The sequence below is a fragment of the Ammodytes marinus genome, assembly GCF_949987685.1.
Source record: "Ammodytes marinus genome assembly, chromosome: 13".
In the NCBI taxonomy this organism is placed as follows: Eukaryota; Metazoa; Chordata; class Actinopteri; order Uranoscopiformes; family Ammodytidae; genus Ammodytes; species Ammodytes marinus.
The window spans coordinates 26,097,306-26,121,325 of NC_137217.1; the positions used below are offsets into that span (position 1 = coordinate 26,097,306).

Sequence of the window (24,020 nt, forward strand, 5' to 3'; positions counted from 1 at the left end):
TTTCAGTTGTCAGCACTTACCCTCCTGTTTTAACTCAATTACGATAGTGAGATTCTCTTTTGCTTCCCCAATGTTATTGCTGCTTACACAGGAGATAGAGGTGTAGTTGCGATCTTTTACTGCTAAAGTGATGTTGATTTTGACGGTGTGCTTTTCCACAGTGGTAGTCAAAGAATACTCGGTGTGTGTCTCCAACATCGGCCATTTGATAATGGGTAAAGGAACTCCCTCAGTGATACACACACAGGTCAGGACCTCAGACTTCACCACACATGCAGAGCTACTCAAGATTCTAGGAAACACTTCAAACACAAGAGGAATCTCAACATTACACCAAACATACAGTAATCTGATATGAACATAACTTTTCTTCAAAAGGAGACTTTTAAAGTTAACTTACATTTCACAATTACTTCAGCATGTGCCGTCAGACTAGAGATCTGGTGTTTTGCTGTACAGATGTACTGTCCAGAATGGTCTGCTGTCACATTACGAATCACAAGAGTGGCTGTTCCAGTGTCGTTCTGCAGGATGATTGTGGTTTCTTTTTCCAGGTTTGTGTTGAAACCCAGTTTAGTCCATGTGATAACAGATGGGCCGACACCTTCAACACTGCACGTCAGATTTAGATCATCCCCCTCTTTAATAGTCGTCATGCCAGTGATAACAGGGTTCTTTAAATCTTTAACACCAAATTGTAGACAATTATTATAATTTTTCTAAGAAAAAAGTAGCATTCTAAACACATGGCTCCAAGTGGACACTTAAAACACCTAGGAGCCTTCAACACAATCATCAAAAAGCTGATCCATTTAAAACAGTTATCTTCATTTAAATACACTGACAATCAAATTGAGAAAGCATTCTGATGATGAGGTCAAGTTAACTATTTGCTACTCACAGGTGACATTCAGAATCACTGTCTCCTCTGTAGTAATGTTGCCTGTGAAGCTGACCTTACAGGTGACGTTGGTTCCGTGGTGTTTGGCTGAAGAGTTGAAGGTCAAAGTTGAGCTGTGTCTCTGTGTGACAGCAGTCAGGTTCTCAGTCTCGAAGACAGTGATGTTTTCTGTGATGTGAGAGTCCTTCTCTCCTGTTCCTCTCCACATCCAGGTGATTCTAGGTTCAGATCCAGAGCACAGACCAGGAGCAGTGCAGGTCAGTGTGGTCTGCTGTCCGTCTGTCAGAGGAGGAACCATCACCGTGGGCTTCTGGGTCAGATCTAATGAGAGAGCAGGCCATGAGTGGAACCAGGTGAGCAGCCTGAAGGTCATACCCATTCAAATTTGGGATATAATAATCAGATACTATTTAAAATGTTAACTGGGCAACAAGTTATAATATCAGGAACTGCTGCAGTTCCAACTGGTTACCCACAGAGGTCGACAAATGCAGAATTACTTAATGCCCGATAAAGACTATAAATACACCAGACATGTAGTTTAAAAATGTACAACAAAGAACATTGTCTCTCTTAATTTGTTGTATCTCTCCATACCTTTAACAGAGACATTTGCCCTTTGAGGGAATGTATATCCATCTTGCTTTTCATTCCGCAAACCATCAACTCTGAGCTGATATGATCCAGAGTCCGACTCTGTGAGGTCATTGATGATGATGCTGCAGTTCCCCTGACTGACGTCAGGCTCCATCAGTGTCACTCGTCTTTTAAACAGAGACTGAACTTTTTTACTGTTAGTGTTGTTAGTGTGGAATATCACGTCTGAATAACCACATTTCTGTTCAGATGGTTCACATTTGTACCAAGCTATGCGTTTGGCTGTAAATCCAGGACCAGGGGTGAAAGAGCATGGTAACACAACACAGAGTCCAGCCTCTGCTGTTACTTCTGCTATACTTACAGTGATACAGAACCCTTTTTCACTGGATCCGCTTCCTACCACTGATGCACCTGTTCATGCAAAAAGTGAGAGAGAAACCATAACAGAGGATATTTATATTTTTACAATACACCATAAAATGATATGGTACTACGACAGAAGCTTTTTTTTTTTCATTAAACAATTTTTAGTAAACAAAAAAGTCATTATAAATATATGTATCAAACAGTTTTCAAGAAAGTCAATAGATGCTATGAGGAATGCTACTGAGAAGCTGTTAACTTCAGTGCAGAAAAACAAAACACCTAATTTGGAATCATTTAAGGAACACTTGAAATTATTGTGTTCCTACCTTAATGTTATAACAAAAAAGGTTATAATGAAGATGCATACCTCTGTCAGCATTGTGGCCTCTCAAAGAGAAAATTAGAGACACCCAGATGAGAACAAGCATCTTGATGTTTGAGACAGTCAGTCACTCTGTACTGGTCGAGCTGTTCCTTTCAGAGGCACATACAGTGTATGCATTAAATGTTGTAGTACTGGACTAGGAGCACCTCCATTTGACAGCACAGATTCAAATACAGGATGTGCTCTGCTTGGCACCTTAACTGTAGTCCAATTAACATGGCATCTTTAAGGCTGTGAAGCCCTTCAAAAGGTTTATTTTAACGGTGGCGCTTGTGCTGAAGTGGTAGAGCGTAGTGGTAAGAGCGTCCCCCTAGAGAGGCTCAGTCCTCATCGCAACAGAACCGGTTCAAATCTGACCCTTGTTCAGTTCTTTGCATTTTCTCCCCTCTTTGCCCAATTTCAACTCTGTCTCTCCAAATCTATCTAATAAAAGTAAATAATGCCAAAAAATAATATTGAAGTTATTTTCTATATCCAGAAAGGTTCCAGAAAGCGGCTCAATGAACACATTTAAAACTCTAAAAAATATATTGATAATCCCCCACAACCACAACATACTTTCACAAGCCAGAAATTGTTAAAAGCACACAAGTAATTGTTATTCTACCTTGTTCCGTCTCCTGCTGTTCTCTCCTCAGTGATCTTTGCTGAGTATATAATCTGAACAGCCTCTTCCCCTCTTTTTGTACTTCTTCCTGTTTTGCACTAAAACTAGTTCTCTCTCTTAGACTGCTACACTTACGAGTTGATGAAGTGCAACCTTAACCTAATTGTTTCTTTATTATATCTTTTTTTATTGTTACTACTGACAAACTTTGAGAAATGGGGAGTACCATATGCGTGTTTTAAAACACAATCTTGTCATATTAAGAAACCAACTATTTGATCCACTATCTTTCAACATTGTTATGCATAGAACATTTGCAAAGTAGGATGTGCACTATTGTGAATTTCTGCAGTACCAGTTAATAATGGTCAATAGTCAATGATAGTCATTAGTTTATTGATGAATGAATGACTCCCATCACCACTGACAGGGAATGAAATCGACAGTTTCCAAAGAAAGTATTTGTTTAAACCTAAATTTCAACTCCATGTAGAAGGTCAGGTACAACTTCTGTATATTTGTTACAGTACAGTTTGTGACTGTTGTGCAACATCAGGTTGTGTTCTTAAAAAAGGTCCCGGAGATGATTATTCATTTTTTTTAAAGTCACCATAAATGGTATCAAGGTGTTCTCTCTGATAACTTCCTGTTCACACTTTTAGGTGTAAGTGTATGACTTTATTTAGTAAAGAACTTGCAACAGCTTTGTCTTCGTCACTTACTGCATATTAAACACTCACTTCATAACCCTTAAACGTTTTAAATAAGTTAATAAAGGCCTTGTTGTACCCGACAACCCACTCTCATTAGTTTTCTGTTAAAAAATAAATCAAACAACACTGCGTGTTGTAAGTCCAGTTGATTGCTGCAAAACTTTAAAGCAGCTCCGAGTAACATTTAAATATCTTTTAAACAGCCTCATGTTTCCTCTCATAATCATAAATGACCTTTAACAGCAAACGAGACCATCAGTGCAAAGAAAGACGTTTTTATATAGTTTTTATTACTGCATTTGGTCTGGTCGCACACCGAGTCCGATTTTCGGTTCACGCGTGCATGCTCTATGGTCACATATCCGTATTGGTCGCAGATTTCAGTGTGGCGCAGCAACGTGATTTGAGAAGCCTATCCCTCCAGGTGAGGGAAGGGGAGCGGGAGCCTTGTTTGAGACAGTTATTTGTCGTCATATTGACTGGTAACGAGGCTGAACCATCATAGAAAAAAAATTAAATGCAATGAAGAAAAGCTAAAAGGGAGAGGTAGGCGGGCGGGAGGGCGTTGCCAAGCAACGTATACACAATTTCACGACTGCAGTGTTTACACCTAAATGAATGAGCGGTAGCCTACTAAAACAAAGTTTACTTTGCCTCACCAGCATCATCAGATGACCATTATTCATCTGAAATAGTCATTATTTACAACACATTACCTCATCGTGATCCATAACTGCCGTCTCTCGTTCATTCGTTTTCTGTGAGGACACGTAGCCTAATCTTTCAGCTCCGTGAGAGGTGACACTGCATCAACTCACTAACCACTCTCACGGAGCCGAAAAGAGTCCGGTGCCCTCACACTTTCAACACACGGACATGCACCATATTGCTTCCTGATCATTTGAATCTCGCACGCCCGGCACGAGCTAGAAAACAGCTTCACGACTGCTGGCGTCGTAAAAATACTACCGCTTTTGTCCAAAGGGGCCGCCAACGTGCCATGTTACTCGTAGTGGCTTTAAGGAAGTAATGCATTTAGATCAGAAAAACATTAGCAGGGCTATAGGGACATCAGTTCAAACTGTGAGTCTCCAGGTTTTTTTTAAGTCTATCTTGAAACAATTCTCAAGTACCCCTATGTACATCAGAATTGTTTGCCATAGTTGTACCATGTTTCCATACTGGCCAAGAAGAGATGCATGCCTACTGCATATCCACTGTAAAAGAGTGGTGACAAAATATATAGTTATGCTTAATTGTCATACTGTATTAGCTTTCACTTTACTTTAAAAGCATTTTAGCCATGTAAGAAATAATAAATTGAGACAGGATGTGAACATTGTCTTGAATCTCTTTGCTGCTGGTACAAAAGGAAAATAAAACAAAACTACAAACACACTAGTAGCTCTGAGAAACTGCAGCATCATCTAAGTATAATGTATACCATGTTCACCATCTTGGTATTTGATCATGAACCAAAGTACTTGATAAGGTAAAATATTTAACAAGTTATGAGGGTGTTTCGATAAAAAGTTTACCAGGATTACCAAAGTTTTCATTAATCCTGGAGGTAGACATGAAATGTCTTTACAGGATTTTATAGCAAATTATTTAAATTCAGATTTCACTCAAAGACACATCCCAGCCTCAGGGTGGAGCAACAGCAAAAGTCAGATTATGAAGTCAATGGGACATATGGTCAAGGGACCATGAATGGCAAACGTTGATAGGAATCCATCCAAATGTTTTTGGAATATTTCAGTCCGATCCAAAGTGGACAACAAATCTATAACAGTTAGACCAATGCAGACATCCCTAGAGCCAAAAACAAAAAGCGACAACTCCCACCACAGGGTGAATGAGGGTCATTTTACTCCAAAAGCTGAGAAATCGGCACAATTCAGAAAAGCTTTTGGCTTACCAGAAGAACACTTCAATCACATGCTTAAATGAAAAAATAAAAATAAATGTATTAAGCTATCAGAGCAGAAATTACAGGTGTAGCCTCTTTGGCCTCTTTTTGCACGCCATTGCCATAATAGAGGTGTCACCTTTTTAATGGATGTGGATAATCTTATCTGAAAGAGCTATGATAACTTAATCACACAGCACTTGAATATGGAAATTGTATCACAACTTCCAGTCCACCCTTAGTTGAACAATTGTATTTGCACAGCTCCCAACATGTAGACGTGTAAAATCTCTAGGTCATTTGAGGTAACTACAGGCTGAATGAGGCCTCTGAAGAACAAAGTTATGTATACCACTCACAGGACCATCATTGATTTACAGGTACAAAAAAGTCACCATAAGTCCATCACATAAATCCATCACATTAATCCATCCATTACACAGACCTCAAATCTCACTCATGTTATCCTTCACATTGGAGCACACTGCTCCATATTCCCCTTCTTCTTCTTCTTGGCCACATTGCTTTGTCTCCTCATCCTCCCCTATCATCGCCTCCTCTTCTTTGCATTCCAACATTTCACCTTCCTCTTCGCCATTTTCTTCACTTACGTTTTTTACTTCTTTCTTAATTTCAGCATAGTCTGTCTCTGTGGTCTCTTGCTTCTTTGCTGCCTGCTTGGAACATCTTCTTTCCAACACGGAGAAGTCAATGCTTGCATACTCCACTTCTTTTGGTCCATCATGAGGATCAAGAGCTTCTATTTCTGCTGCTGCAACAGCTCCTCCTTCAGCTGCCTCTTGGTAGTAGGTGTCATCTTTCACAGCTTGGACAGCATCGATCTGTGAGTTACATTTTTAATTTAAAATACTAATTTAGCATCTGCTACAACAGCAACATTGTGTACAATAAATACAAAAATCCCCATGTCTTTTTTTACAATACTGCCAACCATGTTCAATTCTTACCATAATCTTTACAAAAAAATAAACTAAATAATGACAATGTTCTGGTTTCAATTCATTTCAGGCATAGCACTGAAAAAGTGATTGTTTGAGTTAACTGGCAATCCTTGCTTAATCCTTGCTTCACCATCCATGGCCCATTCATCAGATGATTAACTACGAGCTGATTATTAAAATCCAATTCCATCAATGCAGTGCAGTAAAATGAAAATTCCACAACGACTCAATATTACTCTGCTGACCACCCCAGCCTCCTCTGTATGTTATGTATTTTGGGTACTTCTGAATCTACTTAAATGTAATGACCATCCATAAATTAGTTAAGGGAGTTTCCTTGTTGCTATTCAGATTATATTTGGAGTTCCTTTAAGTAATTTTTCAGCAGGATCTATCTTGTTAACCACTTGCCAATTACATGACATTCTTTGTATATATAGTGTGTTTGACTGAAATGTTAAACAAAGAAAGCCATATTTACCCATACAATATTGGAGATTATCGTAAGAGAGCTAATGTTTAACTAATAAGTTTTTTTTTTTTAATATAAATTTTATAAATACCAGTGGATCCTCTTGACTGGTCACCAACTCCAGAGTCTCATCCAGATTTCCAGAGCTCTTCCGTTGTGCCCTGGAAAGAAATGTTCAAAAACAACAAATGTCAATGTATGTAGATTATCCAGAAAAAAATCCAGGAACAAATAGTTGAAAAAAATAGTGTACCTGTAGCATTTTGTTACCAAAAAGCAAAGGATTGCTGAAAGAAGTACCCCAATCAAAAAGGCAATAACGACTTCAAGCTGTGAAACAATTTTCATGACTTCTCTGGATTGATCTGCAATTAACAGGAAAAAAAGTCAATATCCATGTTCATCTGAACCATTTTATACACGAAATTGCTTTTTTTCCCCAAAATATTGCAGACAATAGTTGCCCAAATACAAATGGCACAGTAAAATAAATAAATGTTCTACAAATTTCACAAAACAGTGGTCGACAGTAGCAGAAGTTGTTAGAATAGGTACCCTCTTGTTTCGACGTGTTTGTTTGGATGGTGAGTTTTTCTTTTGCTTCCGCATTTTCATTGCTGCTCACACACTCAACAGTGTTGCTGTGGTGGTCCGTTACAGTTAAAGTTACTGTACTGTTGACTGTATTGTTTGACACAGTGTTAATGATGGAATACTCAGTGTGTTTCTTCACCAACGGCCAATTGATGGTGGGTAAAGGAAACCCCTCACTGATACACACACAAGTCAGTACGTTTGACTGAAGCTCACATCCAGAGTTGTTAAGGATCTTTGAAAACCCTGTAAACACACAATCAGAATCACAACATCAATACAAATTGCTGATAGTGTAAGTTCAACTCAAACACCAACTTCCTTTTCAAGAACTTACTGTATGTAGTCTACTTACAAGTCACAGTTATGTCAGCACATGAAGTCACAGTCGTGTTCAAGTGTTTTGCTGTACAGAGGTACTGTCCCGAATGTTCTGCTGTCACATTAGGAATGAAAAGTGTGGCTGATCCAGTGTTATTCTGTGGACCAGTGTTCAGTCCATTTTGCACATTTGTGTTGGAACCAAATTTAGTCCATGTGATATGTGATAGAGGAACACTTTCAACACTACACGTCAGATTCAGAGCATTTCCCTCCTCAACAGTGGTATCTCCAGCGATAACAGGTTTCCTCATATCTGATAAGCAATTTTAAACAAAAAAGAGTTATGATAAGATTAGGAGGTAGGACAATATTTTTTCAAATTAAGTTGTCGGTGTGAGGGTACTTAAATTGTTCTCTACTGGTAAGTTTAAGTAATGACATTTTACACATTACAAAAGTTCACAATGTATAAAAGAAATTGTCAGTTATATATGGTACATCACATGAATGCAAATATAATAGGTCTAGTATTGAAAATCCAGGACTCCTTTAGGTATTACTGACTAAATGTGTCCAACTGAAACAGATAAGTGCAACAATATGTGCAATACTGTAAATATAGTATGTCTTAATAATAAATGATTTGTATAAAACAGAATTAGAAGTACATACATGCGTCATAAACATAGTATATCATTTATGAGATTAATATAATACACACAATATAACATAACGTCACTATATGTAATAGTCTGTGATTACAATCAGGCATTATCTGCCAGTGTTGTTTAAAGGACTACCACTAGAGGGAACCAAATTCTAAACATTTTCAAACTCTACACACAGTGGATATATTAGGCCACACGTTCATATTAATCTAATTGTGGCTCAAATGAGGGTGAGAAACAACTGAAAGCCTTTTGAATGTCTCTATGGAAAGATCTGAGGACTTTTTTTAAATCCAATTTCCATCAGAAAGTAAAGAAAAAACAGTACATTTTCTTATTCAATCAAAAAAGATTGAATATAAATAAAATGCCAATTAAGATGTCCCACATACAGTATATTAAGTGCAAGGCTCTGGAAGTTATTCAGGATAAGTTTAACAGTTTTATGGATGTTCGCTGCTCTGGCTTTACAGTTTCAGTCATGTTGGAAAAACTTGAAATAAAATTGCACAAAATGATACATGTAAATGTAGTTGTGCAATGTACTTACAGATCACTGTTACATCAACCTTTTCCATCAGGGTGTTGTTCAGATGTTTAGCTGTGCAGATGTACCGTCCAGAATATTCTGCTGTCATGTTAGCTATGGAAAAAGTGCCCATTCCAGTGTCGTTCAGTAGGTAGGTTCCAGTGTTGTTCCGGAGGTCATTTAATGTGTTGTTCTGCAGATTGGTTTCTGTTCCATTTTGCATGTTTTTGTCAGAAAACTTAGTCCAAGTGATTATAGATGGAGGGAAACTTTCAACACTGCAGGTCAAGTTCAGAGTCTCACCCTCCTTCACACTTGGATTCCCAGTGACGTTAACTTCTTTTACATCTAAAAGACAAAATTATATTGAGTGCATTATGTTTTACAGCACCAATACATTCCTAACAGTTCTGTTAAAACACATCGTTTGTCAATTTCAACACAGCTCAGAAAACAATCAAGAATGACATGAGAAACATTTCTGAAATTAAAAGGCAAGGTGAGATTAAAGTACAATATTTGCTACTCACAGGTCACATTCAGAGTCACTGTCTCCTCTGTAGTAATGTTGCCTGTGAAGCTGACCTTACAGGTGACGTTGGTTCTGTGGTGTTTGGCTGAAGAGTTGAAGGTCAAAGTTGAGCTGTGTCTCTGTGTGACAGCAGTCAGGTTCTCAGTCTTGAAGGCAGTGATGTTTCCTGTGATGTGAGAGTCCTGCTCTCCTGTTCCTCTCCACATCCAGGTGATTCTAGGTTCAGATCCAGAGCAGAGACCAGGAGCAGTGCAGGTCAGTGTGGTCTGCTGTCCGTCTGTCAGAGGAGGAACCATCACCGTGGGCTTCTGGAACAGATCTAATGAGAGAGACGTTCATGAGTGGAACTAATTGAGCAGCCGCCTGAAGGTCAAAATAATTTCAATTTGGGATAAAATAATCAAATAATATTTATTCATTTCAATTAGGGAGAGTTACATCAGGAGCTGCTCCAGTTCGTACTGGTTGCCCCATTAACTATAAATACACCAAATATGAACCATAGGTACAACAATGAACATATTCACTCTTTATATGTTGTAGCTCTCCATACCTTTAACGGAAACAGTTGCCCTTTGAGGGAATGTATATCCATCTGAACGTCCATACCGTAGTAAACCATTAACTCTGAGCTGATATGATCCAGAGTCCAACGCGGTGAGGTCATTGATGATGATGCTGCAGTCCCCCTGACTGACATCAGGCTCCAACAGTGAAACTCGTCCTTTAAACTCAGACTGAACTTTCTTGTTGTTGTTGTTAGTGTGGAATATCATGTCTGAATCGCTGCATTGTTGTTTAGATGGTTCACATTTGAACCAAACTATGTGTTTAGGTGTAAATCGATAACCAGTGGTGAAAGAGCATGGTATCACAACACAGAGTCCAGCCTCTGCTGTTACTTCTGCTTCACTAACAGTGATACAGAAGTCTTTATCACAGGATGTTGTTCCCCACACTGATGCACCTGTTAAAGCAAATTGTGAAAAAACCGCTAATGGATATAAAAAGTTGGAAAAAATGTATTTAAAGAACATCTATTTATCTATAATATCCTCTTGAACAAGAGTAATTCTTTTATTGATTCTGTGGCTTCAATACATTTTAAACACAGAATTTTAAAGTAAGTTAATAGTTGATGTGAGGAATGTTACTAATGTTATATCAGGAAAGAAGAAATATAATTTGAAAGCATTTCGGAAAAACTTAAAAAAAAACTTAATTTACCATGGCAAATTATTGCTATCTATTCTGTTGATATCTTTAACATTGGTAGCATAACAAGTATATTAAAAAAGATGCATACCTGTGTCAGCATTGTTGTATCTCACAGAGAAAAGCAGAGACGCCAGGATGAGAAACATCCTGATTTGATGATTGCGACTGTCAGTTTTTGCCATCACAGGACAAACTTAAAGCTGAAAGTTCAGCAAACATGAACTTAACCAAAGGAAACTCCACAGCTGACATCACAAATCTTAATACAGGATGTTGCATGGTCAGTTACTCCGCAGTTGCTAGATTAACACACTTAACTCATGGTAGAGTACTTTGTGACATTTGTTCTTGAAAAAGGTCCTATGCAATGGAAATGAGATTAACTGCAATCTGTACAACTCATGCAGCCTTGGGCTCCCCCCAAAACAACTTACTAAATACACTAAGTGTGGCACATAAAGTTGAATAAATCTTTTATCTTCCCATATCCAACTACTTTCTCCAAAAAAGTCAACCCTTACTTTACCAGCAAATCCAAGAATGTTGAGAAAACTTAGTTAGGGAAGAAATATTAAAACAACTTCCATTAACAATCCAAAAACATTAAAAATGTAATGTTTTACCGTTTATTTTCGCTCTTGCCGTCTTCTCTCCAGTGTTTCTGCTCTGATGTGACCCTTCTTCCCCTCACTTTAAGATGTATTCCCTCTTTGTGCAACGACCAAGATTTGAGGAAGTTTACTCAAGACACAGCTGAATTCCATTCCTTCTCTTTCTGAGACTGACAGGCTTTCACACTTTTAATTTTATAATATGAAATTATATGCCATATGTGTAATTTTAAATGTGCAGCTTTTAAGATAGAATTATGTGAAAACTGCTTGTTGTTGATCCTCTACACAACTGAAGTAGTACTGCAACACCTTGTGAAAAGGGAAGTACAGATTATGCGGTTAAAAAAAACAGCAGTACAAGCACTGAACAGCTTTTTTTAATGTAGGTCATTTACAAGTTATATGCAGCTTCTTATAAGCCCTTCAACAATCATGTCACATACGACACATACTGTGCATTGCTGTAAATGGTCTATTAATAGCTAATATCGGCAGAGAGAGTTTAGTGCTGATGTTCCAATAAACAGTTTGTATTAAAAAAAATCACTTCTGACAGATAAAGCACAAGAGGTACCAAAATATTTAAATAGAAAGTATCTAGTTTCAGCATTTGCCCTATTGAGATTGCATGCACATATGTGCGTTTTTATGGTTTATATTGTGCAATATCTGTAGATACTGTTCACAGCATAGTCCCTCTATCAAATAAATTATTGGCTTATTTGGCACGAGACTTGATGAGAAATTGACAATACCTTAAATCTGAGCATATGGAGCGTTTCACTGCACAACAGCAAACAAGTATATGGCCTGGACCAACAAAGCAACAGGTCACAACAGATGTTGACATTATAAATACTACATGGTCTGTGGCAGGGGGCTCAATTTCCTGATTATATATATTACAAATATATGCTTTTAAATGGGCTTTTTTAACACAACTAATTAGTCAGCAGTATACCCCTCACATTTATGGTATGCAGACAGACCAGACACATAAACCCAAGTTATTTGCTTAGTATCCAGCACAAAATGAGATAATTGCAAATGAGGGTTACCCCTCAATTGACCTCTCGAGTATAAGTAAAGGTTAAATAAAAATAAATAAAATAAAGCAGGGGTGGAAGAAATGCCAACATGTACCAACTAACTGGTTATATACTACAAACTATCAGAAATAACCCACAACTAAAGATATGACTTGTCACTTGTTTAATGAAAAGTGAGATGTAACTGAACATTCTATTCTAGTATACTGTATTAAACAGAAACACAAACCGAAGAATATACATGTTATGCCTGTCTACACTTGTTATACACTTGATGTACTTTCACTCCACTACATTTATCTGTAGGCTACGGAGCCCCTAAAGGGACATGGAGGAAAAAAAATGTTTTGGTAAAAAAAAAAAATCAAAAAAAAAATCAAACTCGAGATCTCGAGTTCAAACTCGAGATCTCGAGTTTGAACTCGAGATCTCGAGTTTGAAGTCAAGATCTCGAGTTTAAAGTCAAGATCTCGAGTTCAAAGTCGAGATCTCGACTTTGCCTTCAAACCTCTCTCACCGTCACCAATGGTCCATGCATCAAAGGCATATCAATTAATTTATGGGAAACCACACAATAGTGTCATGGAGGAGTACTTGGAGCATTCTTTTCTCACACTAACACCAAACTACAACCTATTTGGCCTAAATCTAACGTTTATTATGCACATTGGAGAGAAAAGTGACAATGATTCACTTCATTTTGGCGCACCATGGACCGAGAGCGGAGGTCTAATTGTCAACACACACACACACACACACACACACACACACACACACACACACACACACACACACACACACACACACACACACACACACACACACACACACACACACACACACACACACACACACACACACACACACACACACACACACACACACACACACACACACACACACACACACACACACACACACACTATGTAGACGGTATACATTTGACTATATCAAAACGTGAACGTTTCCAAGACACAATGCTGCCTACACTTGAGGAGAACTCTGTTTGGCTGTATTGGCTGGTCTGATGAAGGCTATTATGAGTCGCAAAGAGTAATTTGCACCGGATTAGACTATGTCCGCGTTCTCCAGTGACTCCATATGATCGGATCTTGAAGCACTCACAATAGTGCAGGCAAAATATGAAATTCAATTGGATTATGCGAACTTTCTATTATTCTTCACTTGGAGAGAGAAAAAGCGCTGTTCCCGTGCGCTCTGGCAGCACTACACCTGTGCCCGGCGTGAGCCTCAAACTGCGTCTTAATAGAAAAGATAACTGCAGGTCATATGACAAAACTAGCGATCGGACTAGGTTAGTAAAGCCTAATTAAGCCTTTCCCAGGAAGGGATCGTGTGTGAATAAAACACAGAGTCTGGACTGGCGTATTTTTAATAGCCTATAGCAGAACTTCCTTTGCTGTGCGCTGGGGAGAAACAGACACGCTGGTAACTATTCTGCTCCAGATCTGCACATTGGACAGCGCCACGCGATCCTCACAGTTTTGCTGCTGTTTAGTTAAAATTTGTGATTTTTTGGGTGCAATAGATGAATAACATGTGCCGTCGGGTGAAGCCTCTTATCTCTCTCGACCGTGTGCGAGGCAAAACAAATCAGGCGCTGTTTCTCCCCAGCGCACAGCAGAGGAATTTCTGCTATAATTAGAAATCACCAGTGCAGACTCTCCTCAAACTATTAGTTTAATTTAGTTTTTATAATCAGCGATCGATTGTTTCATTTGTACACAGAGACAAACATGTAGGCATGTAGCGGTGTGGTAGCCTGGTGCTACCAGACCATCGTACTTCATTTCATTTGTACAGAAGGGAAAATGAAATTTGGCCGGAAGTAGGAGGGCGGGCGGAGCCAGGCTAGCGGTGTGGCACATTTACGCACGAAAGCTTCCCTCAGAACGGAAGAGAAAAAAATTAGCTTTTTTATTTAATTATTTTTATTGTAGTCCAGACTGTGTTTTATTCACACACGATCCCTTCCTGGGAAAGGCTGAAAGTGTGAATGAGGCTTTACTAACTTAGTCCAATCGCTAGTTTTGTCATATGACCTGCAGTTATCTTTTCTATTAAGACACAGTTTGAGGCTCAAGGCGGGCACAGCTGGTGTAGTGCCAGAGCGCACAGGAACAGCGCTTTTTCTCTCTCCAAGTGAGGAAAAATAGAAAGTTCGCATAATCCGGTTGAATTTCATATTTTGCCTGCACTATTGTGAGTGCTTCAAGATCCGATCATATGGAGTCACTGGAGAACGCGGACATAGTCTAATCCGGTGCAAATTACTCTTTGCGACTCATAATAGCCTTCATCAGACCAGCCAATACAGCCAAACAGAGTTCTCCTCAAGTGTAGGCAGCATTGTGTCTTGGAAACGTTCACGTTTTGATATAGTCAAATGTATACCGTCTACATAGTGTGTGTGTGTGTGTGTGTGTGTGTGTGTGTGTGTGTGTGTGTGTGTGTGTGTGTGTGTGTGTGTGTGTGTGTGTGTGTGTGTGTGTGTTGACAATTAGACCTCCGCTCTCGGTCCATGGTGCGCCAAAATGAAGTGAATCATTGTCACTTTTCTCTCCAATGTGCATAATAAACGTTAGATTTAGGCCAAATAGGTTGTAGTTTGGTGTTAGTGTGAGAAAAGAATGCTCCAAGTACTCCTCCATGACACTATTGTGTGGTTTCCCATAAATTAATTGATATGCCTTTGATGCATGGACCATTGGTGACGGTGAGAGAGGTTTGAAGGCAAAGTCGAGATCTCGACTTTGAACTCGAGATCTTGACTTTAAACTCGAGATCTTGACTTTAAACTCGAGATCTTGACTTCAAACTCGAGATCTCGAGTTCGAACTCGATATCTCGAGTTTGAACTCGAGATCTCGAGTTTGATTTTTTATTTTTTTTTTTTTTTTTTTTTACCAAAATTTTTTTTTTCCTCCATGTCCCTTTAGGGGCTCCGTAGTAGGCTACTTCTTAGTTACTATGATGATTAAACATTTTAAACTAAACCTAAACATATGAATTGTTACAGATTCAAATATCTATCTAGCTATAACAAAGTACAGCACATAAGCTCCACCTCTGCATGCCGCAAAACAAATGTTCGAAATTTAACATACATTAACATGTACATGTGGAAACTTAACTTGTTTTTAAGTATTGTTATAGTTTTGTTGCTTCTCTTACTAAAATAGTCTTCATACTTCTTACACTACAGCATCAACAACATAGGCTATGTTCCCCATTAGGAGAACATCAGGGCAGGAAGGGAGGGGAGTGGAGTGGATCAGGGCCGGCGCTAGCCAGGGGCCAGGGTGGGCCGTGCCCCCCCAGATGTGGGCTGTGCCCACCCAATCATAAAAAAAAAAAATGTTTTTTTTTTTGTTTTTTTTTTGTTTTTTTAGGTGGAAGTCCAGGCCCACTATCGGACGGACCTGTTCATTCGCTGTCCAAGAAAATGTCAAATAAAATTCAGACAATTAATTAAAGAATATACCATTGCCATGCATTGCTTCTAATTGTATTATTGGGTGGGCACTGGGCAGGTCAGCCTGCCTCCAAGTTACCCACCCGCTTATAGTGGTCACTGGTCAGCAGAGCCGGCCCGAGGCATAAGCGAATGAGCGGTTGCTTAGGGTCCCGACTGCCAGGGGGGCCCCCCTCAATTTTTTTTTTTAAGTTTGTGTGTTTGATATCAACATCATATTATGTAAATGTAAATTATCATACAATAAAAGTAATACAATGTTTTGGTAGATAGTTAATAGCTTAATAATTGAATCAGTTCATCTGGGAGGTAATCCGAGGTTAACTGATCACGTCACGTTCAAGTCCATGGCATGCACAGTGTGTATTGAGTTTATTTAAAAATATTTGAAAATGGGGCTGCCCTCAGTTGCCCATGCACTGTGTATACTATAGTCTATAGCCTATTTCAGCCTCGTCTGTGGAAAAAAAGATAACTGGACAACAGAGTTCTTCTGCTTCGTTCCTCTCACTGCATTTAAATTGATTCATTATATTACAGAAAAATATGTCCCGTAAAAGAAAAAGTGCACCAAGCCCATCCCAGAGGACCCTGCATTAAATTTAATTCAAATTTATATTTCTATGGAAAATCCATGTGTCTTTCTTCAATAGCTTCTAATTCATCCGACCCAGTGTCTCCAAATTATTTGTTCACACAAAATTCCTCAGATTTAGCCTCTTAATGTTCCTCTCAAAGTGCACCAGATTCATGCATTTCACTTTAAAAAGGCAAAAGAAAATCTCCCCGGGGGTCATACCCCCGGACCCCCCTAGCAGGGTCGTGACCTCGGCTGGCTACTATTTTCACCCAGCTGGACATCGGAGGCAATAGTGGAAAGACTATACATCTATATAGTGTGTATAGTATATAGCTCTGGACTACCACCATCCAGGTTGCCCAGTCCCAAAGCTTTCTCTTCAATCAGCTCAGGCTGCCTACAGTTAATACTGCGATTAAAAAAAAAGATACATTATGTAGTATATAATGTATATTATATGTTATTCATAAACATTTTGGAAAAAAAACATCCAAGAATCAAATTTCCCACACAGCAACGCTCAAAGTTTATTTGCATATTGTGTTCTACACAATTCACAGTAAAGGTGCCAAAAAGCAGACGCAGATATCTTACAAGGGCAAAAAATTCCGGCTCGCGCGCTCTGCGCGCGCTCGCATCTTCGGTCTCCCTGCCCAGTGTGCCCCCCCAAAATTTCTACAGGCCCACCCAAGTCTGACTTTCTAGAACCGGGCCTGGAGTGGATGTGTTTTACTGTTTGTTGTACCTACCTGGGTTTGAAGAAATGTGACTTGCCTAAGTTGCCTTTCATGTTGGCAAAATTATCATGAATCCTGTTTAAAAAATTAGCTCCACTTGAAGTCTTTCAACAAAGATGCGCCAGTGATATTTTGGCTCACTTGTCCAAACTTTTTCTTTGTGCTTCACTTTGGCTGGATTCATGTGATGACGGAAAGTCGGCAAAACCTTATTGGTACAGTTTTTATACACATAAACATTGCAGACAAGAGTCAATGTTTGTGTGATAGTTGAGAGTAATTCAGATTACACATAGGCCTACTACAGTTTTAAAATGTCGCTCCTTGGCCTAATTACTGTATGTTTAGGTTCTGTTAGCCGTTCATTAAGAATCACAGATTATTTATTATTTATAAGCAGTCACTGATAATAAGTCAGATAAAAACAAAATAAGTCAGATGAACTACTTCAAGAATCGGAAACTCGAATCATCCGAGGTGCACGTGAAAGCAGCATTAAACCCAAGTCCAGGTTAGCTTCAAAGGCTATCGCTGTAAGCTAACTTGAAATCATTAGCCTACTAGTCATGACAAACATAGGCTTACCTGATGGCTTTAGTGAAAAGGAAACATGTTACCTATATCCAAACGTTTTAAAGTGAAGGATTATGCTATCTTTCATAGTTTTTGACAAAAGCTTCCCTTCAAAGTTTTCTCCAGATCCTGGACACCCACAGCTGCGCATAGAGTCACAAATCAACGTGACCAGCTTCACCTGCTCGTCAATTGGATGGACCATCTGATTGCTGTTTCACATATATTGCAGAAACTTGATGTAAACCAGGGGACTTGACAATAACTGTAATACCACTCTTTAAAAATACTCTTCCACAAGTAAAGGTCCTGATAAAAAACGTAATCATTATTTCTGTTGTAGAACTGTTTCTAAAGTATAAAATGGTAAAACAATATATTTCCATTATATAAAAAAAACTGTATCTTTGTGAAAGATTATAAACTATGTAATTATTTACATGTGTGTCAACTAGTTCAATATCTGAGAATTCAAATCTTTGTTAACCAAATAAATAAAGTCATTTGAGTCCTGTGGTCAAATCAAATGTAAAAGGGCCAGGTACAACAATGTGATGGCCCCTTATATATTTGAAAGTTAATCAGATTTTCAAATACCTAATGAAAGCAGAACAGCAACTACTACAACAACCCTATTCTGTTCAGTTGATGAAAGAAAGGAAGCTCCACAGTTGACATCACAGATCTCAAAACAGGATGTTGCACATTCACATATTCCATAGTTGCTTCATTAAATCTGGCTTTCTCTGTAGGGTGCAGCTACTTTCAAATACTGATACTGTAAAGGAGTTTGGTAATTCAGCTCTAGAAAAAGGTGCTAAACAAACAAGAGCTCAACAATAGTCCTGTTACAATATACCATATCTAGAATCTCTGCAATATTAACAAGGCCCCCCTAGCCCAGCTCTGGAAAGCTGTTTATGTTATTTATATATTATCTTCATGATTGTAACATAAAGTGAAACTTCTTGAAAAAGGGAAGTGTGCATGTTTAAACCTGTCGTTTGGACAAACCAACAAACCAGCAGATGCTCTGAAACCCTTCCCTAAGCTGTTTTTTTCATGTGACTGTGTTAATCTTGTAATAGTAATAGTTGGTCATTTAGATACTTTTATTATATTGCACACAATGAGACTAGTAGTCCTTTCATAATTCCTTTCTCATCGTGGATATTTCATGGATACCTTTATCTCATAAAGAAACTGCATCAAATACAAATCACAAACAATTACAAATATAATTCTGAAAATATTTATTTTTTAGGCAGACAGTTTATATTTATTTTACAAGCATTTAAAATGTCACTTATTTTAACTTAAAAAAATACTTCTTGAGATGCAAATCACTTGAGACCCAGCTAGCTTAAGATTCAAGATACAAGAATGGAATGTAAAATAAAATTGGTGTGAAGGTGTGGCGGTGTGAAGACATAATATGGACTTCCCCTGGGTTCAATAAAGGTTGATGAAATCTGAGCAAAAACAAAAAAGTATCATACAAAAATTGTACGGCTCAAATACCCATTCAAATTACATATTCATAAAATTATACAAATGTATAATTTAACAGATAAATCAGAATAAGGAAGTACCAAGTTATAAGCCGACAAGTTAGTTCAGTGATTGGCCAATGACATCATACTCTGGTGATTGATCTGTTTTCTTCAGTGACATGTAAGTTCTTTCCTCTTGGTTTTGGTTCACCTGTTTTCTTGTATTCCTTTGGAGAGAAGAAGAGAGAGTGAGACTTGATGAGTTGTTGAAAACCCTCCACTGCATTGACTCAGCCTTTAAAGCATACAGTGATTCTGTAGTAACATACCAAAGGAACATCACAGAGATTATACAGATGACATTCACAATGAAGGATACGGCAGCGATAGTCCAGGGAAGCACTGCACAGGGCCCATGTTGATCTGCTGTTAGAAATTACATAATGTAGTCTGTATAACAGTTGAAGTGTTACATGCTGTACACTTTGATTTAAGCAGTGTTAAATGAAACCAAAAAATGACTATGTGAATTAAAGAAATTATGTCAATGATTCAAATGACAGCTGATAGCAGGGTTTGTATTAAAAGTGTGGTTTTACAGAACAAGCACATCCAACTGCCTGCTTTTGCCAGGCAATGATGGACACACCCATGGCACCCTGGAAACTGTTACCAAATAAGGACCAGGGCAGAATTACATAAATACATCGAAAGAAACATCTTTACAAAGAGTTGATCATTTCCTGTTTTATTTTATTTTGATAAAGGAGAAAGGTTGAAAGAAAGTATACTGTTGTTATAAATATAGGCTATTATTTGGATGTCAATTTTAGTCATAATTGGACAAGAGTGAGACTCTCTTTCTCTTTATCTTACCCTTAATAGTGGCGGCTGAATGCATTATGCTATCTTCTTGGTGGGGTTATAGAAATGAATAGAAATACATTATTATCTATAAGGTATTAATTCAGATTGGTATGTGTGTGTGTACCCTACCCAACCATGGATAAGCTGTTGACAATCAGTGATGTGTGTGTGTGTGTACCTTCAAATATGTCATGAAGCAGCATTATTTAGTTGAGAACACATACCCTCTTGTTTTGACGTTTTTATCCAGATGTTTAGGTTTTCTTTTGTTTCCGCATTTTCATTGCTGCTCACACACTCTACAACAGTGTTGCTGTGGTCTGTTACAGTTAAGGTCACGGTACTGACGACTGTATTGTTTGACACAGTGTTAGTGACTGAGTACTCCGTGTGTTTCTTCACCAATGGCCAATTAATGGTGGGTAAAGGAAACCCCTCACTGATACACACACAAGTCAATACGTTTGACTGAACCTCACACCCAGAGTTATTTAGGATCTTTGAAAACCCTGTGAACACACAAGCAGAATCACAACATCAAGTCAAATTGCTGATAGTGTGAATTGTGAACATCAACTTTATTTAACCTCTCACTAAATGCTCGGATGTTTGTGGACACACAGGCAGGGTGTAAGAGATTGTTTCCAAAAAAACATTAGTTAATTTAAGCCTGTCTTAACATTTGAATAACACAGAATTCTGATTTAAACCTCAACAACTGGTCTTTAAGTCATACAAGAAAAAACAACACATTGTAGAAAGTCTAAATTGTCTTGAATTCAATTATGTTGAAGTTTAAAGAATTCCCAAACTCTCTTCCACCTCAACGTTGAAGCTGCAAAACTTTTCTCAGAACAGAATTATAAGGGGATAGACTACAGTTAGACTGTACTCACAGGTCACATTGAGAGTCACTGTCTCCTCTGTAATGTTGCCTGTGAAGCTGACCTTACAGGTGACGTTGGTTCCGTGGTGTTTGGCTGAAGAGTTGAAGGTCAAAGTTGAGCTGTGTCTCTGTGTGACAGCAGTCAGGTTCTCAGTCTTGAAGGCAGTGATGTTTCCTGTGATGTGAGTGTCCTTCTCTCCTGTTCCTCTCCACATCCAGGTGATTCTAGGTTCAGATCCAGAGCAGAGACCAGGAGCAGTGCAGGTCAGTGTGGTCTGCTGTCTGTCTGTCAGAGGAGGAACCATCACTGTGGGCTTCTGGGTCAGATCTAATGATAAAGCAGCCCATGAGTGGAACCAAGTGAACAGCCTTAAGGTCAAAATAATTTGCTTTTTGGATAAGAGTCATATTATTAAGACATTTGATTTCAATATGGCAAAAGGTAGGAATTATATCGGGAACTGCTGCAGTTCGTACTGGTTGCCCACAGAGGTCGACACGTTCCTAATAATGTCATGCCCTATACTTGACTAAGTATGAACCATAGGCACAACAATGAACATTTCACTCTTTATTTGAATAATTTGTTTATTTTATCTATTCATACCTTTAACATAAATAGTTGCCCTTTGAGGGAATGTATATCCAGCTTGCCTTCTATTCAGTAAACCATTAACTCTGAGCTGATATGATCCAGAGTCCGACTCGGTGAGGTCATTGATGATGATGCCGCAGTTCTTCTGACGGACTTCAGGCTCCAAGGGTGACACTCGTCCTTTAAACTCAGACTGAACTTTTTTATTGTTGTTCGTGTGGAATATCATGTCTGAATCACCACATTGTTGTTTAGATGTTTCACATTTGTACCAACCATGTTGGAGTGTAGATACAAAAAAACTGGTGAAAGAGCATGGTATCACAACACAGAGTCCAGCCTGTGCTGTTATTTCTGCTTCACTAACAGTGATACAGAAGTAGTCTCTGCAGGATCTAGTTCCACCCACTGATGCACCTGTTAACAAAGCAAACAAAAAATTGGACATAAACACAGAAATATCACAGATGTTTAGATTTTGACATACCCTAAAAAATCTCATCACTGATGCAGATGCCTCCTGACAGGAATTTGCTACTGTTTCTCTTTAACATTTCAGCAGTGTTGACCAGACAACATAAATTAATTTCAGTATGTTTCTTTACCATTTCTATCTTTGGTAAAACAAAATGTATTAGATTAATATCTACCCCTGTTTCAAATTCATTAGTTGTTTTGAGCAATGTATGTTTGTGCTGATACATTCAAGGTGGAAAACGATTCAGTTCAAAGAAATAAAAACTGAGATATAATGTTTGAACCATACCTGTGTCAGCTCTCATAAAGAAAAGCAGAGTCGCCCACATGAGGAGAAACATCCTGATTGAGACAGTAAGTCTCTCTCCACGGGACAAATTCCTCTGAGATAGAAAAAGGTTAAAATAAAAATGGGAATTTCAAGTGATGACACTGGCTGACAGGTTTTAAAATGTCTGTGATTAAATATTCTAAATAATTAAGTTAAAAAGAAAGAGGAATGTTCCCTTACAAGCTTTTCTCAGAGCTTTCGGGTGTACCTTTCTGTTTTAGAAATGTGGGTATGAATAAAACTTACTACAATATGGCTGATACATCTATAATATAATGCAGCGAGGAATAATACAAAAATATCAGAAAATTATATACAGTATCCATCTATATTTTATATCTTTATCTTATAAAGATATAAGGTGATTATACTTTACCTTTTCGACCTTGTTCTTCTTTCTCTCTTCCTTCTCCTTTTCTGCTAACTTTCTGCTGTTATGTACTATATGTATAGAAAGAAATGGGAAGTAGCAGATGTGTGAGAAATATGTGAGAAACTAACTTGGTGATGAGTTGAGCAATTTTTTGATGGAGTTTGCATGGCTTCTACAGGACTGAATCACTTTTGTTCCAAATATAGTTTATTTTTATTTCTAATATACAGTATGTTGCAATCGGATAATACACATTCTGTAGTGTGGTGTTCAGGACCGTACTTGTTGTGTATTATTGGCTTATATCCACAGAAGCTGTTGACTAAAGAAGCTCAAATTGTATTTTAGTTACTGGAGTATATAAAATATATTTACTTAAAGAAATAAGTGAAACCAAAAAGTGAAATCAGCATTGGACAGAGTTTCATCATTGTGATGTTACTTTTCAGTACAAGCAAAAGAGACAGAACAAGAATCAAGACAGTCCAGAGTTTGTTTTCTTCAATAATCAACAGTTTCCATTTTGTGTTGTTTTCATTTTATTTTTGTTTGCGCAGAACTGAAGACAGATGAATTTGCTTGAGGCATGAAAGACTTGTTTAAAATAAAACTGCAAGCAAACCACATAATAGCAGAAATCCTACTTTCATTAAGTAACAGTGCTAATTTGCAGAGTGTTTGCAAAACCCTGATCTGAATTATTGTGTCAATCATGTATGTAGGGAGGAAAAATTCCATAATGAAAATTATAACCACCACAAGGTATAGGACATACAAATTTGCTTTACAACACACAAAATATTAGGTAAGACATATTTGATATTTCCACTTTTTCCAAAAAATTAAATATAAAACAAAACCCCCCATGAGGCGCTCAAAGACAGGAACTGGTTATTGCCTTTGTGCATACAGACAATTTAAGAATGCTAGCCAGCATACCCATCATTAAGTCAACAGAACAATGTCTTAATAAAAGCTGATGTCAGTCAGGATAGCTGGTTGACACTGGCTTTGTTTAAATGCAGAGAATTACATTTTTAACCTGTTTCAACTTTGAGTTTGAAAATAACGCTCAACATCCTGGTACCTAGCTTTGGTGTTAAGTTCCAATACTACACCTTCTTTAAATATATACAACAGTATTAAACTGTATGTTCATAGTGTTA

At 38.1% G+C, this 24,020-nt stretch overlaps 2 protein-coding genes across 2 annotated transcripts; both read right to left on the reverse strand.

Moving 5' to 3' along the window:
• Positions 1–4,814: 4,814 nt before the first annotated feature.
• On the reverse strand, positions 4,815–11,439 carry LOC307259688 (sialic acid-binding Ig-like lectin 10). Its single transcript, XM_080039632.1, has 10 exons — positions 11,407–11,439; positions 10,872–10,983; positions 10,119–10,532; positions 9,564–9,884; positions 9,055–9,381; positions 7,868–8,149; positions 7,474–7,758; positions 7,172–7,283; positions 7,010–7,079; positions 4,815–6,326 (listed from the first exon to the last, which is right to left on the reverse strand). Exons 2-10 carry the CDS (start codon positions 10,963–10,965, stop codon positions 5,931–5,933), a joined length of 2,301 nt encoding a protein of 766 aa, XP_079895758.1. The 5' UTR covers positions 10,966–10,983; positions 11,407–11,439; the 3' UTR covers positions 4,815–5,930.
• Positions 11,440–19,284: 7,845 nt separating this feature from the next.
• Positions 19,285–22,491, reverse strand: LOC307259689 (sialic acid-binding Ig-like lectin 14; the record flags this gene model as incomplete). Its single annotated transcript, XM_080039633.1, has 4 exons — positions 19,285–19,304; positions 21,089–21,406; positions 21,686–22,090; positions 22,440–22,491. The coding sequence occupies 4 exons, from the start codon at positions 22,489–22,491 to the stop codon at positions 19,285–19,287; spliced, it is 795 nt and encodes a 264-aa protein (XP_079895759.1).
• Between the last annotated feature and the right edge of the window lie 1,529 nt (positions 22,492–24,020).

Coding starts and splice junctions, on each gene's coding strand:
- LOC307259688 (XM_080039632.1), bottom strand. CDS start 10,965: ATGGCAAAAACTGACAGTCGCAATCATCAAATCAGGATGTTTCTCATC. Junction 7,284..7,473: donor AAACACGTCGAAACAAGAGG/GTACCTATTCTA, acceptor TGTTAATTGCAG/ATCAATCCAGAGAAGTCATG. Junction 7,080..7,171: donor TTGGTAACAAAATGCTACAG/GTACACTATTTT, acceptor ATTTCTTTCCAG/GGCACAACGGAAGAGCTCTG.